The following is a 16,642-nucleotide window of genomic DNA, read 5'->3' as shown; positions in this document are numbered from 1 at the left end:
TGCTGTATATTCTGCATGCATATTAATGTTTGATTTTAGCTACGCAAGAATGTTTAAATCACGATTTAATGGTGCTTCTTCTCCTTCTTGGCGTAACGATCTCTGAGGTCATGCCGACCATTTCTGGCTTGTGAGACTTATTTTACTACGTAGCTGAATATTCCTGATCAGTCCTTGCTACGGGGAAACGGTCCGGAAGGAATTTGATCCCTGGTCCTGCCGTGTGGAGCGGCGCCGTTTATCACATTCAACAACGGGCCGATTTAATGGTGCTGAATGTGTTAAATTTTGTTTTACTAATAATTTATAACATAATTATTGAACAATATTAACAAATCGATACCATCATCGAATCCATGAACATCATTATAAACACAACGAAACTTCTTTTGATACATGGTTCATGTCTGCGTCTGCGACACCCCCCACACGATAGCTACACGAGCGACGCCTCGCCAAGAACAAAAGAAATTCCAAGAAAAACGGTGGCTGTCAGTTGTGGCCGCATACAAGTATGCATCATGTGTTCTTGGCTTTATTCTGCACGGCCGCACAAGAAAACCCTAGCAAATGAACAATACAATCAACGCGTATTGCTGTACGTACCGGAGGGACATCAAAAGTTGGCCTCGTATCCGTGTTCCCTCCTTTTGATAGTACGTTACGTTTGTGCCTACAATTTGCGATGTCACACAGCTGATACACGTACCGGATGTACTGTTGGGATAATGTTAGGGAAAGCAAAATTATCCAACAATTCGAAACGATACGTACATATGCATACTAATGTTGAAAACGAATCATTACGACAAAAATGGGTGTGAGTTTTATAACGATGATGTCCTTTTTTGTACCCTGGCGAGATGAAACCACATATTATCCACAGCATGCAATCCACCAAAGATCGCTATCAGAATCTATTTTGTACAAAACATTAGCGTTTATCCATACTTTGGAACGGGGTTTTTAATTTGTTGGCAAGCGTGTTTGTTTGTATGTTTATAATTTTTAGTGCGGTAGCTTAATTCCAAAAGCATATCGTTTATACTTTTGTCCAATTTGACCATTAATTGCGATACGATCGGATCATATACGATGTGACAAAAATGTACCTTACTGCAATGAAGTAACTGCAAATCATTCGTCCTTTTTCCACGCAATCTGCATGAGCGTGTTACTTAAACAATACATACATACATACCTGTAGTGACCGGAGGAGGGAATTACAATTTCGGATTACTTTAACACATAACACATTCACAGTATATGCTTTCCAGCTGACAGTTCTAACTCAACTGGCCATTTATTCTCCTTTTCCGTCGTCATATCCATGTCCGAATTCATCTATATCCTTCCTACTCTTTCTCATTATTTCTGTCTTTATTTCCTGTATCCTATAATCCCTACAATCTACCTTTCGCCTACTCTTTAATACTTAATTATTTCTATAGTTCAATATCAGATGCCAAATTTTATTAAAATTAAAAGAAAGAAAAGAAAATCAATGCAAAAGAAACCATTATCAGAATTAATATAGCTCCATATCTTCTAACCAAGCTGGCTTACGCGCGTGACGTTGAGGTCTTTCTTCCCCTAGTCTATTACTTGCACGCGGCATAGGAGATAGATCCGTTACTGTGTTGGAGTTTTGGCTGTTTCCATCTATTGACAAACTATGATCGTACGGTACGGCACGGCACGGTAATAGTTTAACATCTCGCACATTCCTTGAGAATTGAGTTCCATCCTCGCTACGAATTACAACTTTCGCTCCGTCTCTAGCTAATATCGTGAATGTTTCCTTAGAAAACGAAGGATCAGTCTTCTTCTTCTGCGGAATAAAAACTACAACCTTGTCACCTACTTTAATGTTGCTCTCTTTAGCACCCCGATGTTTATCTGCGTAATTCTTACTAAGCAATTTAGCATGTGCATCATCTTCTCGCACAACTGATCGCTCTATACCTATTTTTGCATCCCACAAGCTAGGAACAGTACCTCTGTAACGCCATCCCGCCAAAAGTTCAAAAGGAGTAACGCCCAACCTCGCATGTTGTTTACGAGTATTATGCAAGTGAACATATTCCTCCAGAGCTTCACTCCAATTCTTTTTTTCTATTTTAGCTGCTGATATCGCCTTAATGATGCCCTGATTCTGCCGCTCCACAGCTCCGTTCGACTGTGCACTTAACGGTATCGATTTACGCACCGTTACACCTTTTTGCTCCCAAAATTGTATAAATTCCTTACTTTTGAAGGGAGGACCGTTATCGCTTTGTATAGCAAGTGGTAAACCCCAAGTTTTAAAAATCTTACACAAAGCTGCATTCGTTGAACTTGCATCAATCTGCTTCATCTCGATAACGTTCAAAAAACGCGAGTAGATGTCTACACAAACTAAAAAGTGTCCTGAACCGCACCATTGTACAGAAAGGAAATCAATTTGAAGTATCTCCCACGGGCCTTCCGGAAGAGATCGGCTGATTAATGGAACCGGTGGATTTCTTTGAGAAATGGATAGGCAAGTCGTACAACCACTAACGTACTTATCGGCCTCTTTGGACATATTAGGCCACCAGAAATGATCACGAAGAATTCTTTTGGTAGCCCCGCAGCCAACGTGGCCTTCATGTGCTGTTGCTAAAGCCCTCTCTCTTAACGACTTGGGTAAAACAACCAGATCATCTTTGAATACAAGCGCATCGAGGGATCTTAACTGCTTGACCAAACATTCATAACGGCCCAAATGTCGAGGCCATTTGCCAGTTTCCATACACAAGCGCACTTCTGTTAATTCTTCGTCCTCTTCTGAAGCCAGCTGAATATCCGACCAAGACATACTCATATTAGTTGTGTCGAGATCGTATAGCATATGCCTTTCGTTGTCGTCGTCAAACGGCTCATCTACCTGAGAATCATCTATAAGACGGGACAATACATCCGCAATGTTCTGATCTCCAGGAACACACTTAATTTGAAAATTAAATGGCAAAAGACGAAGGGCCCATGTTTCCGCACGAGTAATTGATCTCTTTCCAGATCTATACAGGCTGCCAAAGATGAATTTGTTAGCTTCGGAATCAGTCCAAATAGTAAAGTTGATGTTAGTTAAGTAATAACTAAATCTCTCGACTGCCCAAACAATGGCTAACGCCTCCTTCTGGGTGTGAGGATAACCCTTTTCCACCATCGACAAGGACTTTGAAACGCACGCTATTATTCTAGGCGTTTTGATTTCATCGAACTGTACAAGCACTGCTCCTAGACCAAACGGTGAAGCACCCACGAATAATTCGGTCCTATCTTTATGATCAAAGTATCCTAACCTGATAATTCAGTGTAAAGCTATTCTTTTTATCTCCTCTGTAAGCAACCTTGAACGCGGTTGCTCTAAACGTTGACCTGCGAGCTGATCGATGGACGCATCGATCGACTCGTTCTCACGATAGCCGCAGACCGATCAAGTTGCCGATGAACACCGAATTGCAAGTCGACAATTCGCACGCTAGGTGTTTTGCTTGCGTATCGATTATTGCAATCACCGCTGTCTCCAGGCACCTCGCTCAGGGCGCAACATGACGCTATGTTGCGCAACACTTAGTTAGGTTATAAATAAGCGAAAACAATAAATTCGATCATCAATTAGAAGCCTACACTTCAACGACTACGATTCGTTATTTAATATCACAAGCTATATGGATGGTTACCACATGGCGACCGTGACAGTGTAACAAAAAGTGATAAAGTGAACGGCCAGTGTTGAGAGGATCAATCCCTAGTGAGACTTAGCTTTAGTGAGTCCCCACAAAACGCACTACAGACCCAAGATCGACACAATATTATCGATGGGTAAAAAGCAGTCGAAAGTTTTACAAAATTCGGGCGATCCGCAGGTGCAAATCCTGAATCAACTGGATGTGCATGAAGAATTGCACCATGATCACGAGAACAAAATTTTAATCATTCTCGCAATAGTGGCCATACATCTGGCAATTACTTTGTACAGAATGTACAAAGAAAATAGCAAGCGTCAAGCTATTAAAGCAGCAAGAACCGTGGCAGACCTCAGAGAAATCTGAGATAGTGAATCTTTTAATGAGATAGTGAATCGCAGACCCTGAAGTGCAGTTTCGGTTCCAGCCATCCAGCAAAAGATGATAGTGACAAGTGAAGAAGACAACCGTACATTTTTATTCTAAAATCCTGAAGTGCAGTTCCGGTTCAAGCCATCCAGCAAAGGATGAAAGTGACGAGTGAAGAACACCCTGAAGTGCAGTTTCGGTTCCAGCCATCCAGCAAAGTATAAAAGTGACCAGTGAAGGAGACCCTGAACCTGACCCTGTGATAGCAACGCGGCGGAATGAACGGACAAGCAGCTGTTCAACTATCGGACAACCACAACAAGGACCCTTTCTATGAATATTGCACGTGAGCCCTAAACTAATCATTAACAAATGTTAGAAATAATCGAAGATGACGTTCAAACACTCGTTAAAATTTTAAACAACCTTAAAAAATCGATATATAAGAGATTCCGACCCGAAACACTAGAAGCAAAATTAAATTATTCTATAAAACTTTTTGAAGAAATTGAAAGACAACTAATAACTAACGAAAAAGATATACCTAGAAATCATTTAGACTTTCTCATTAAACTTTCCCGTGAAACAAACTTCCAAATCAAAGAAATTATTTCTCGTAAATTACAAGAAGAGCAATACATAGAAAAACGTAATACGGTAACCATGTCACCCCCATCAGAGACCCCATTTGACATAAAAACAGCAACATCGTTAATACAGAGTTACGATGGTTCCCCGGAAGGATTAGATTCGTTCTTAGATTCTGTCAGTCTACTTCAGGATATAACTCCGCAGCAGCACATTGCTACTGCTATCAAATTCGTCAAAACTAGATTAAATGGTAGAGCACGATTTGCTTTATCATCTAATCCACAAAATCTTGCGGATTTAGCGACAGCAGTAAAACAGGCTTGCAAAAGTTTGGAAACTCCAGAATCTTTGGTAGCAAAATTAAAATCTACAAAGAACAAAGGAGATCAACAAAAATTCTGTAATGAAGTAGAGGCCCTTACTCAAAAGCTCACTTCGCTGTATATTGACAGCCAAATCCCACCAGGCCAAGCATCTAAAATGGCAACCAAAGCGGGAGTAGACGCATTAATTAACGCTGCACCCAACACAGAAACCAGAATCATTTTAAAAGCAAATGATTTCGATTCTATACAAAAGGCAATACAGAAAGTGAACGAGTTACAGAGTGAGCAACCTGCCCAAGTCTTCAGTTTGTTCAATAGAGGACGAGGACGGGGAAGCTATAATTACCGTCGGCCCAATGTACAGCGAAATTATCACAACAACAACTATGAAGACCGTAATGTAAGAGGAAGGAATAGAGGTTATTCAAACCAACGTGGACGTTTGTGGAATAATTTCCAAGGAAGAGCTATGAGTCAAGGTAGAGCCAATCTGCTCTATGCTCAGACGGAAAACGGGCAGGTCCCCCAGCAAATAACAGTTGGGGGCACCGAATCGTCACAAACACCCGAACAACAATAACCAATAACCAACCAGATGTTGTCAAAAATTGTTTCAATATCAACACTAGCTGTACAAATTTCATCCAAGTGCAACTAGGACTCTACAACCACAAATGTACTCTATTAGTAGACACAGGGGCCGAGCTTTCGCTCGTAAAATCCAATAGTATAAATCAATTATCATCTATTATCAATACAGATGAAATTTTATCTTTTACTGGAATAAATACGTTACCAGTAAAAACCATAGGATCACTTTCAACGGAAATAGTTCTTCCAAATAACTTAACAATAAAACATAAATTCCAAGTCATGGATTCAACGTTTCCAATTCCAACCGATGGTATATTAGGACGTGATTTCTTGCGTAAATACCGGTGCACAATTAATTATGACACTTGGTTACTGTCAGGATATTTCAACTCTGATAAGGTTTATATTCCAATTGAAGATAATATCGAAGGCAAATTTATTCTACCACCACGATGTGAGGTAATAAAGCATGTCGATACAGACAAATTGACAGAAGATCATTTGCTAATCTCCGACGAGATCGTCCCAGGAGTTTTTTGTGCAAATTCTATTATGAACAATAGTTGCAAAATAGTAAAATTTATCAATACAACAGAAAATTACGCATTTGTTGACAAAAAATTTCCTAAGTCTCTAGTTCCCCTTAAAAATTACGATATCTATACGTTCGACTCAATTAATAAAACAAATCGGGAGGCAAAACTTTTCTCTGAATTGAAACTAGATCGCATTCCCGGTGATTACCAGCAAGGTTTGACCGAACTATGTGCAAAATACAATGATATTTTTGCGCTAAAAGGCGATACCCTCACGCACAATAACTTTTACAAACAGGTAATAAATTTAAATGATAATGTACCGACCTACATTAAAAACTACAGAACCCCCCAGGCACATAAATCCGAAATTAATCGACAAGTAGAGAAAATGCTGAATGATAAAATAATTCAACCGTCAATATCGCCTTATAATTCTCCAATATTGTTGGTCCCCAAAAAATCAACAACCAATGAAAAAAAATGGCGGTTGGTTGTCGACTTCAGACAACTAAATAAAAAGATTTCGGCAGACAAGTTCCCATTACCAAGAATTGACGACATTTTAGACCAACTTGGTAGAGCAAAATTTTTTTCCACGCTTGATTTAATGTCAGGTTTTCATCAGATTGAAATTGACACAAAATCAAAGAAATATACAGCATTTTCCACCGATAATGGTCATTTTGAATTTAACCGATTACCCTTTGGACTAAATATTTCGCCAAATAGTTTCCAAAGGATGATGACAATAGCACTGAGTGGACTATCTCCAGAATGCGCATTCCTATACATAGATGATATCATCGTATTAGGATGTTCAATAAGACATCATCTAAAAAATTTAGAGGAGGTGTTCGTAAAACTTCGGAAGTTTAATTTGAAACTTAACCCAGAAAAATGTAAATTTTTCTGTTCTGAAGTTACATATTTAGGCCATCACATTTCACAAAACGGTATCCTACCAGACAAGTCCAAATATAGTATCATAAAAAATTTTCCTACACCAGAAAATTCCGACGACGTACGAAGGTTCGTTGCATTTTGCAATTACTATCGTAGATTTATACCATATTTTTCTGAAATAGCTTTACCACTTAACTCCCTACAAAAAAAGAATGCCAACTTCGTCTGGAGTAACGAATGTGAAGTAGCGTTTCGTACACTTAAAGAGAAACTGGTTTCGCCACAAATTCTACAATTTCCCGACTTTAACAAAAGGTTCGTGTTAAGCACGGATGCGTCGAAAAACGCATGTGGTGCGGTATTATCGCAACCACACGGCAATATTGACCTACCAATCGCGTATGCAAGTAGAACTTTTACCAATGGCGAAAGAAATAAGTCAACTATAGAGCAGGAATTAATCGCGATTCACTGGGCAATAACGTACTTTCGGCCATACTTATATGGCAGACGGTTCACAGTAAGAACCGATCATCGACCATTAGTGTACTTGTTCTCAATGAAAGATCCGTCGTCAAAATTGACTAGGATTAGAATTGATTTGGAAGAATTCGATTTTGAGATCGAATACGTGAAGGGAAAAGAAAATGTCGGGCCTGACGCTCTATCACGTATTAATATAGACTCAGAAAAACTTTCAAACATTTCCCTCCTCCCAGTGCAAACGAGGTCAATGACGAAACCAAAACCAAGCTGGGAAAACCAGAAGTCGGCGCCTAGCGAGATTGATCACCTCAAGGCGTATGACTCGATCAATAACATTGATGCATTTAACATGCCAAAACTGGTGTTTACAACCCAGAACAATGACCTATACGTAAAAATAATGACAAAAAATGTGAAAAAGGCCTTTGCTCAAGCGCAATTTCCTTATGCATTAAAAAGTTTTGATTTAAAAGAATATGTACGCAGCATTGACGAAATGGCCAAAACCCTGAAAATCAAACAATTAGCAATGGCAAATAACAACATTGTTTTTGCCCTGATAGATAAACAATTGTTCAAAACAATTTGTAATCAAGTGCTTAAATTTGTCGACATAATATTGTACACCCCAGCACAAATTATAACATGCAAAAAAGAAATTGACAAAATTATAGCGGAAAACCACGATACCCCTTCGGGAGGACACGTTGGTACATCAAGACTTCAAAAAAAATTGAGAAGTTCTTATTATTGGCCTAATATGAAAACAACTATTAACAATTATGTTAAAAAATGCACACAATGTAAACAAAACAAATACACGCAAAAAACTAAAGAAGCGTTTGTTAAAACAACGACACCAGTTCAACCATTTGATGTCGTATCTATTGACACCATCGGACCATTTACGAAATCCGTTGATGGAAATCGTTATGCTTTGACTGCTCAATGCGAATTATCCAAATTCATAATAGTTGTTCCCATTCCTGATAAACAAGCAAAAACATTAGCAAAAGCATTTGTGGAAAACTGTATCCTGATTCATGGCTGTCCTTTAACCATCAAGACAGATCTAGGGACAGAGTATAAGAACGAATTATTCAAAGATATTTGTAAACTCCTTAATATTCAACAAAACTTCTCCACCGCATACCATCCAGAAACAATGGGAAGTCTTGAAAGGAACCATCGTTGTTTAAACGAATATTTACGACAATTTGTTAATGAAACACAAGATGATTGGGACAGTTGGTTACCATACTACGTTTTCTGTTATAACACAACTCCACACTCCACACATCATTACTCACCTTTTGAGTTAATATTTGGCAAGCCAGCAAACATACCACAAGCAATACAAAACTGCAATAACCTAGAACCGATCTATGACTATGATTCATATTTCACCGAACTGAAATTCAAAATACAATCAGCAATAATGAACACTAGGATATCACTCGAAAGAGCTAAAGTGACCCGCAATACCAAACAAAGCGCAGAAGCAAATTCGTTAAATCTATCCAAGGGCGACACGGTTTGGATAAAAAAGGAAAGTAGAAGAAAACTAGATAGTGTATATGAGGGACCATTTGAGGTTACCCTGGTGGAATACCCTAACGCAACAATCAAAAATAAATTGACTAATGAAATGCAAAAGGTGCATTCAAATAGATTAATAAAATAATATAATGAATACAAAAAAAAGGGAGGGGCGAGATACCAGTAAAAATATAAATATATATATTATTAGGTAAAATAGGATTCAACGGTTTTTTAATATTCGTATTCGATTCTCCTCCGATACAACTACTATTTTTCATTTCTATATTTCATGTTTCTCTAGAATATAATTATACTTATGATAAGTAGCTACGACAACAGGTTTAGAAAAATGTAAGAGAAAGGTGTTTGGAGATGATAACAAAAAGACCTTTTCAAAAGGGGGAAGGTGTAAGCAACCTTGAACGCGGTTGCTCTAAACGTTGACCTGCGAGCTGATCGATGGACGCATCGATCGACTCGTTCTCACGATAAGGTCCATTTAGTGATCGAGTGAAAGTGAACGTGAAATTTTGTTTTTTGAACATATTTCACAAAATTATTGTCCAAATATTATGTGTTATACACCAAAAGATAGGAAATTAAATTCCCCAAATGTTGGTATTTTTAAAGTTACTCAAATATTGAATTTAATATGTTTCCTTGTTATTCCCCGCTCACCATTAAATTTCACCGTGAAATCACCGTGGAAATCTTCATGGAGCGAATAGCTGTCAAATGATTGATGCGGTTCGCAATTACCGGTTTGCTGCGGCGAATAATTTGAATAGAACCGTTTCACTTTCAGAATAGTCAGGGAATTCTGAAATGGATTTCACCGTGAAAAATATTATTTTTAAATTCTCACAGACGAGTATTTAAATAAATTGATGGGGATTGTTATTTTTAAAATGAATAATTAATTCAACATTAATTGTTGTTTTTATTTTTTAATATTCTTTTGTTGTTTTTTAAATATTCTTTTGTTTTTATTTTACTGTCCCATAATGAAAATATTATACGTTTTTTTATTCATTCAATTTGTTTAACGTTCTTTATTCGTTGTGCGGCAAATGTTGCAACACAGTATTAAAAAGTCTGTATTTTCCATTTTCCATCAATTGTATCACCAACGATTGAAATAAACTTTTGCTATGTTTACGTTGTTTGTGTTAACTGAATGATTTCGCTTGTTTTGAAATGTCAATCTCCATCTGCCAGAATTTCACAGAGCGATTTCACGTTCACTTTCACTCGATCACTAAATGGACCTATAGCCGCAGACCGATCAAGTTGCCGATGAACACCGAATTGCAAGTCGACAATTCGCACGCTAGGTGTTTTGCTTGCGTATCGATTATTGCAATCACCGCTGTCTCCAGGCACCTCGCTCAGGGCGCAACATGACGCTATGTTGCGCAACACTTAGTTAGGTTATAAATAAGCGAAAACAATAAATTCGATCATCAATTAGAAGCCTACACTTCAACGACTACGATTCGTTATTTAATATCACAAGCTATATGGATGGTTACCACACCTCGAACTCAAAATCTTCGTCATGTGTCCAATAAAAAATATCAGAATTTGCTAGTGCCCTCAACTTTACCGTCTTTTCAGCTCGACTGGGAGTAAACTTCTCGATAAAATTTATGAGCCCCAAGAAGCTTTTCACTTCTTGAATAGTTCCCGGTTTTCGAAATCCAGCTATAGCTTTCCTTTTATCTTCGTCCACTCGCCAACCGTCGTGAGAAAGAAGAAATCCCAAAAATTTGACTGACTGTTTAATAAAAACACATTTGGCTGGGTTTAACAGGACATTATGCTGCCGTAAACGAGACAACACTTCGCCGAGATTAAAGTCGTGTTCTTCTTTCATGTTTCCGAATACGAGAATATCATCAAGATAATTCACCGTGCCAGAACAATTTGCTAGAACAACCGTCTGCAAGGCTTCCTGAAAAATGTCGGGAGCGTTGCATAGACCAAAGGGTAACCGTTTGAATCGGAATGTATCTTTTCCGGAAAAGAAATTTGTCAGATGTCTACACGACTCATCTAAAATGATATGGTAAAATGCATTAGTAAGATCAATGGATGAGAACCAAAGAGCACCCCGAAGTCTTGCAAGCATCTCTTCCAAAGAAGGCATCCTAAATGGAGTTCTAATGACACATTTGTGGCTAAAGTCTGAAACACGACCCCCCCCCCCTCCCCCCACTCACGGGCACTCATTTGAGTGACTTTTTTTCGTGCAGGGTGGTTCGAAATCGGTTGCGTGTTTTTTAATTATGTTTCGAGACACAGACACCTGAGGGCATGGCCGTCGAAGAAGAAAATGTAGCAATTGGTGCCATCTATCGACCACAGGTCAAAGATTGGCGATCCGTTGGAGCTTTCGCGAATAGCTCCGGCCACAGACATGGTAGCGATTAGTGGTGCATGGACGAAATATAGCCACAAGTGCCATCTAGCCATGGCCAGAAGAAAGTTTGGCGATATCTTGGATACCGGCGGAGCTATGGGGCAAATTGGGGCCAAAAATGAGGAAAATTTTACGGTTTCACAAACAGCGTATGGAACTTGGTTCCTCGATGAATAAATCACTTTTCACTATGCGAAAACCTCCTTACAATTTAATAGTAATTGTAAAAAAAATCAAATTCAGGCCACATTGCATAGTCTCCGAACCACCCTGTACGAAAAATTGACACGCAGATGAGTGACCGTGAGTGGGGGGGGGTCTTGTTTCAGACTTTAGCCCTTATTTCAGACTTTAGTTGTGAGAATATACGTAAAAACGAAAAAAATGTTAATTGGGGAAGACGACAGGATCACCTTGTATCGAAGGAGCGCGGAAAGAACTCTGACAAGCTTAAAAAGGGGATTATTAGCGAAGCAGAAGAGGAACGAGAAGGTTGTAAAAGAAAGTTGGTTGCTCCCGCAAATTCGTCCTGCGATTTGTATTTTTTCCTTTTTCACATATACATATGGCTTGGTTCACTTAGAAATGGGGCACTTTGCATTGCGTATATCTTTAATACCATTAATCCAATTGAAATACTTTATAGGTATGAATCATAGGTTTTTATGTAATATATTTAAATAAAAAATAAAAAAATATATTCTTTGCTTTTACGAAGAAATTCTCGGACTTTTCTGTGGATACCGCCCATCAACCGGCGCACAGCTGCTTCAGTCACTGTTCTGGTCAGTAATTTCCACCAATTCTTTATTTGTATGATGTCTTTACTTACTGCCCCCTTTTTCTTTAATTTTTTTTTCATTACTGCACAATATCGTTCTACGGGCCTGAGCGGGGGTCAATTTTGAGGATTCATGTTTTTTATATGAATTGCACACCATTATTATTGCACCATTATAACACGTCCTTGCTATAATGGCAGGCTGCCAGATCAGGCCAAAACATGACTGGACCATTATGAGACCTAATAAATAGTTAAATCGTTTCTAAAGACACTTCTTTGTATACAAATGCGAATTCATGATCTTATTCTTCAAGAACATTGTCGTCGTTTTTTCCATAGAGCAGATTCCTTGCCAAATCATAAAATTTTAAGGGAATTTATCGGCAAAAACAATTTTGATCATCTTGGTAATCTGCCGCGAGCATAAGCCTTATAAAATGTAACCCCCGGGAATTGTTAAAAAACGGCTTTCATGCAGGTTTCATCGCCATGAAAATGCAACCGCACGATTTGGTCAGCACCTGATCGTACAACTTCAGAGCCCGGTTTCTGACCATTCTTTGTTGTTTTACTGTTTACTTTGAAGTTTACTTGCTGGAAAACACTTAAAACCTTCTCAAAGTCGGATTTGCCGTACAATAAAGCGGTCGGAATTAAGATTTTTGGCCAAATCGTAGCCCAATATGTTTGGGTTAACCATGATTTCCCGAATGACTCTCAATCGCAGTTGACGATTCACGGTTCCACTCCGTCACTTAGTTTGCACCTTACGGACAGTCATCTGTGTCTCCTTGTACTTTTTAACCACTCACGCAACAGTTGACTTAGACAAACTTAACGGTTTGGCAGCACCCGAGATGACACTTATGAATTATGCAGATAATTGTGCACAATCAGTTTTCGATTTTCCTCTTGCATGTCGAATATCTTCTAGCAAGAATAACCAAATTGAATGAAATTTTGACTAAGTGAAGTGTTTACTATTGTCAACAAAACGTTTCCATTTTTGTCCTCGGGGGGCGCCAATATAATTAAAACAAAATGCCCCATTTCTAAATGAACCAAGCCTTATATCAACGAATCCTAAAAAGCTTCCGATGGAATATGCTAACAGTTATTGAGTCGCGACTCAAAGAACTGATTCTTGTAGCCGCTCATCAAAGTATACCTCGAACAAACGGGACTATTCCAAAAAAATACGTTCCTTGGTGGAATAAAGAAGTAGCCGAAGCTATAAAGGTTAGAAGAAAATACCATAGACAACTCCGAAAACCTTCAAAAATTTATTATATTGACCTCAATCGTTCTAACTTAATACAAAAATGCAAAAAAGCAAACAAACTTGCATGAACAGCAATAGCGAAAGCTTAACAAGAAAGCTGGGAATAGTTTGTTCAGGAAATCGACCCGTCCATATCCTCTAAGGAAATGTGGCGACGAACAAATATATTAAATGGCAAAAAATCCTCCAAATGAACTCCTATATGCTCTAGAAAAATGTAAAGGCAAATCAGCTAGCCCAGATGAGATGGGTTATCCTCTACTTCAACACCCCTATAGTGCACTACAATATCTTCTAAAAATATATAATAAGATATGGAATTCGGCAAATATTCCGGACCATTGGAAAAATAGTTACATTATCCCCATCCTCAAACCACACAAATCCCCCTTTAAAGTAGATTGTTACCGACCAATCTCATTACTGAACTGCATATCAAAAATCCAAGAACGAATGGTAAATAGAAGACTTTGTCTCGAATTAGAAACAAGGAATCTCCTTCACAAAAACCAACATGCATTCCGGATCGGACACGGTACGGAAACATATTTTGCTCAGCTAGAGAACATCTTAACAACAATAAGGGACAACAATAAATACATAGATCTCGCTATTATCGATCTCGCTAAAGCTTATGATTTAACATGGCGACATGGCATAATTCAACAACTTGACCGATGGGGTTTCAAAGGAAATCTCTCTATATTTATGTGAAGTTGGGTGACGCGAGCGTGTGAGCGAGACTGTGTGTGAGCGTGTGAGCGAGGATGAACGTGAGCGTGTGTGTGTGAGTTCAGCGCGATAAGGGCCCTGTGGGCAATTTGAGAGAGACTCCCATACAAAATTTTGGCCTTGTTCTCGCTTTGTTCTGGCTTTAGAGGTACAACCAAAACAAGGCGAAATGAACTACACGATCGTGACGTCACTAGTGTTTTGATTTGATTTCTCTTCGAAATGGTACAGTGGTGTTCAAAAAAAAAGTAGTAAGACGATGAAATATTGTTTTCACAACATTTTATTCTCACTTTTTTATAACATTCTATACAGTAAATTCATTTTTCTTTCTATAAACTGTTTATAACACTTTAATTAACTGCTAGTGTGCTCCAAGGTGTCCCCAATCAGCGATTTTTCGTTGCATCGAAAACACGGCGAGATGATGGTACTCCTTAATTCCGCTAGAAATGTGGTGTTGAACTGCAATTAAAATCATTATTAGCAAGTAGCTGACATTACACTACTAAATTAAACACATTTACCTACCTTTTATAAAGAATTGGAGCAAATATATTGCAATTTATCGATGGCTTCTCGGCACGCGTCTTTCGCTGCAAAACGATAACACAAACTGAACACGATCTACGGCGTCGCTACCTGTGTGCTTGCGAATGTGCACTTTTCCGCTCGTTATCGCTTGACCCCTCCGCTAAGCCATCCGCAACGGACCCAGAAACTCGTGCGCACCGCGCTTGTCGAATATGAAGTGTGGGCACAGTGCGGAAAGACGGAGGTAGAGCGTCGCAGGAGACGGTTCATTTCAACAGCGAAGGACTAGAAGAAGGAGCACGAGCATTTTTCAACTGAAGGAGAGACAGAGTCGACATGCTAAAATCGAGTGAATTTGAGTAGCTTTGCCCACAGGGGGGATATAAGCGGCGCGCGCGGCTGAACAAGGGCAGTTTGGATTTGGATTTAAACGAATAAAGCGAAATTTGTTTTGAACTTCTAAATTCCTTTCTCACATGGGGGCTCAACCGGGATATGAGTAAATTATCCCACTGACCAGTGTCGTTCCTTAATGGAAAATTGTGAGGCTTTTCGTTAAGCAATATGTGAGACGTTCCTGTGTGACGTTCCTGTGTGGAAAAACCGTGATGCGTTGTAATTCCTGTGTGGAATACTGTGAAGATTTTACAACAATTTGTGACGTTCATGTGTGGAAATTTTGGTTGTAACATTTTCTTTGTGTGTGAGTAAACAGCGCAACATCATGGGAACCGTAGCGGAACTATGTGAAATTTTCACTAAAGTTGGCCTTATACGTAAATGTGAAAAGTATTCGTTAAACACCACTGGTGGCAAAGTGGAAATGGCCAACAGAATAGTGGAATATGGGGCAACGATTGCTTCGGTAGTTAATGTCGGTACACCCTAGAGTGGACGTAGTGTGGAATCGTTGAACAACAATCTCGAACACCAAGAAGGCGAGGGTGCTCAAGCGATTCATGGTGATGAGAATGAAGCAGTTGACGAAGAGGATGATCCTCTAGAAAATACAGAAGCCGAATGCGAAGATGTCGATAACGACGATGAGTCCGGTGGTGAACTTTTCCAAACGGCTCTGCGAACATCATCGTTCCGCGTATCACGTTCCGTGATATCGAAGAGAGTATTGAGAGTTTTGGGGCAGAAGAAGGTCAATACGTGAAACTTTGGTTGTCTCACCTTGAATCTGTGGCGAAAACCGCACGTTGGGATGATGAGCAACGGCTAATCATGTTGCGGAAAAAGTTGACGGGTGTTGCGAGAAAATTTGTGTTTTCCTTACGCAATGTGTCGAGCTACGCGAAGCTAAAGAGAGAATTAGTTGATGAATTTGCTCCATTAGTGCGATCGAGTGATGTGCATCGTATTCTTTCAAGCCGAGAGAAAGGAGTAACCGAGACGATGAGGGAGTATTTGTATGAAATGCAACGCATAGCCAAACAAATCGATCTCGATGAACCGAGTTTGTGCGAGTATGTTGCCAACGGCGTCACGGATGATGATTTCTACAAATCTCTCCTATACGAGGCTCGAACGGTGCGCGATCTTAAGGAAAAATTACGGAACCATGAAAAGATTCTCAAAACGAAGAAGAAGAAGGCAACCGATAATGCAGAAGGTAAACGAGAAGGTACGGCGAGCAAGCCAGATACTAAGAAGACGGAACAAAGGTGTTACAATTGCGGAAAGAAAGGACACCAGGCTCGGATATCTTGAGCGAACCACCGTGGCGAACAGACGTGTTTTTTGGTAGCCCTAGTGCGTGTGAAAGTGTGCGGAATAGGAAATCTAATTTCCTACTGATCGCGTGGTGCCAGGAGTGGAA

The 16,642-nt window shown here is 39.3% G+C and overlaps 2 protein-coding genes across 8 annotated transcripts in view; both read right to left on the bottom strand.

Moving 5' to 3' along the window:
• LOC125769083 (uncharacterized) overlaps window positions 1-16,642 on the bottom strand; it is a 447,410-nt gene that overhangs the window by 329,388 nt on the left and 101,380 nt on the right. The gene's annotated exons all lie outside the window — the stretch shown is intronic.
• On the bottom strand, window positions 1,195-11,154 carry LOC125768945 (uncharacterized protein K02A2.6-like). Its single transcript, XM_049437290.1, has 2 exons — window positions 10,601-11,154; window positions 1,195-3,361 (listed from the first exon to the last, which is right to left on the bottom strand). Exon 2 carries the CDS (start codon window positions 3,188-3,190, stop codon window positions 1,529-1,531), a length of 1,662 nt encoding a protein of 553 aa, XP_049293247.1. The 5' UTR covers window positions 3,191-3,361; window positions 10,601-11,154; the 3' UTR covers window positions 1,195-1,528.

This window comes from Anopheles funestus, chromosome X (genome assembly GCF_943734845.2).
Source record: "Anopheles funestus chromosome X, idAnoFuneDA-416_04, whole genome shotgun sequence".
Lineage (NCBI taxonomy): Eukaryota > Metazoa > Arthropoda > Insecta > Diptera > Culicidae > Anopheles > Anopheles funestus.
This window is presented reverse-complemented; position numbering and strand designations above follow the sequence as displayed.

What these genes read in the sequence shown, in the direction of transcription:
- LOC125768945 (XM_049437290.1), bottom strand. Translation starts at nt 3,190, where the DNA reads ATGGTGGAAAAGGGTTATCCTCACACCCAGAAGGAGGCGTTAGCCATT.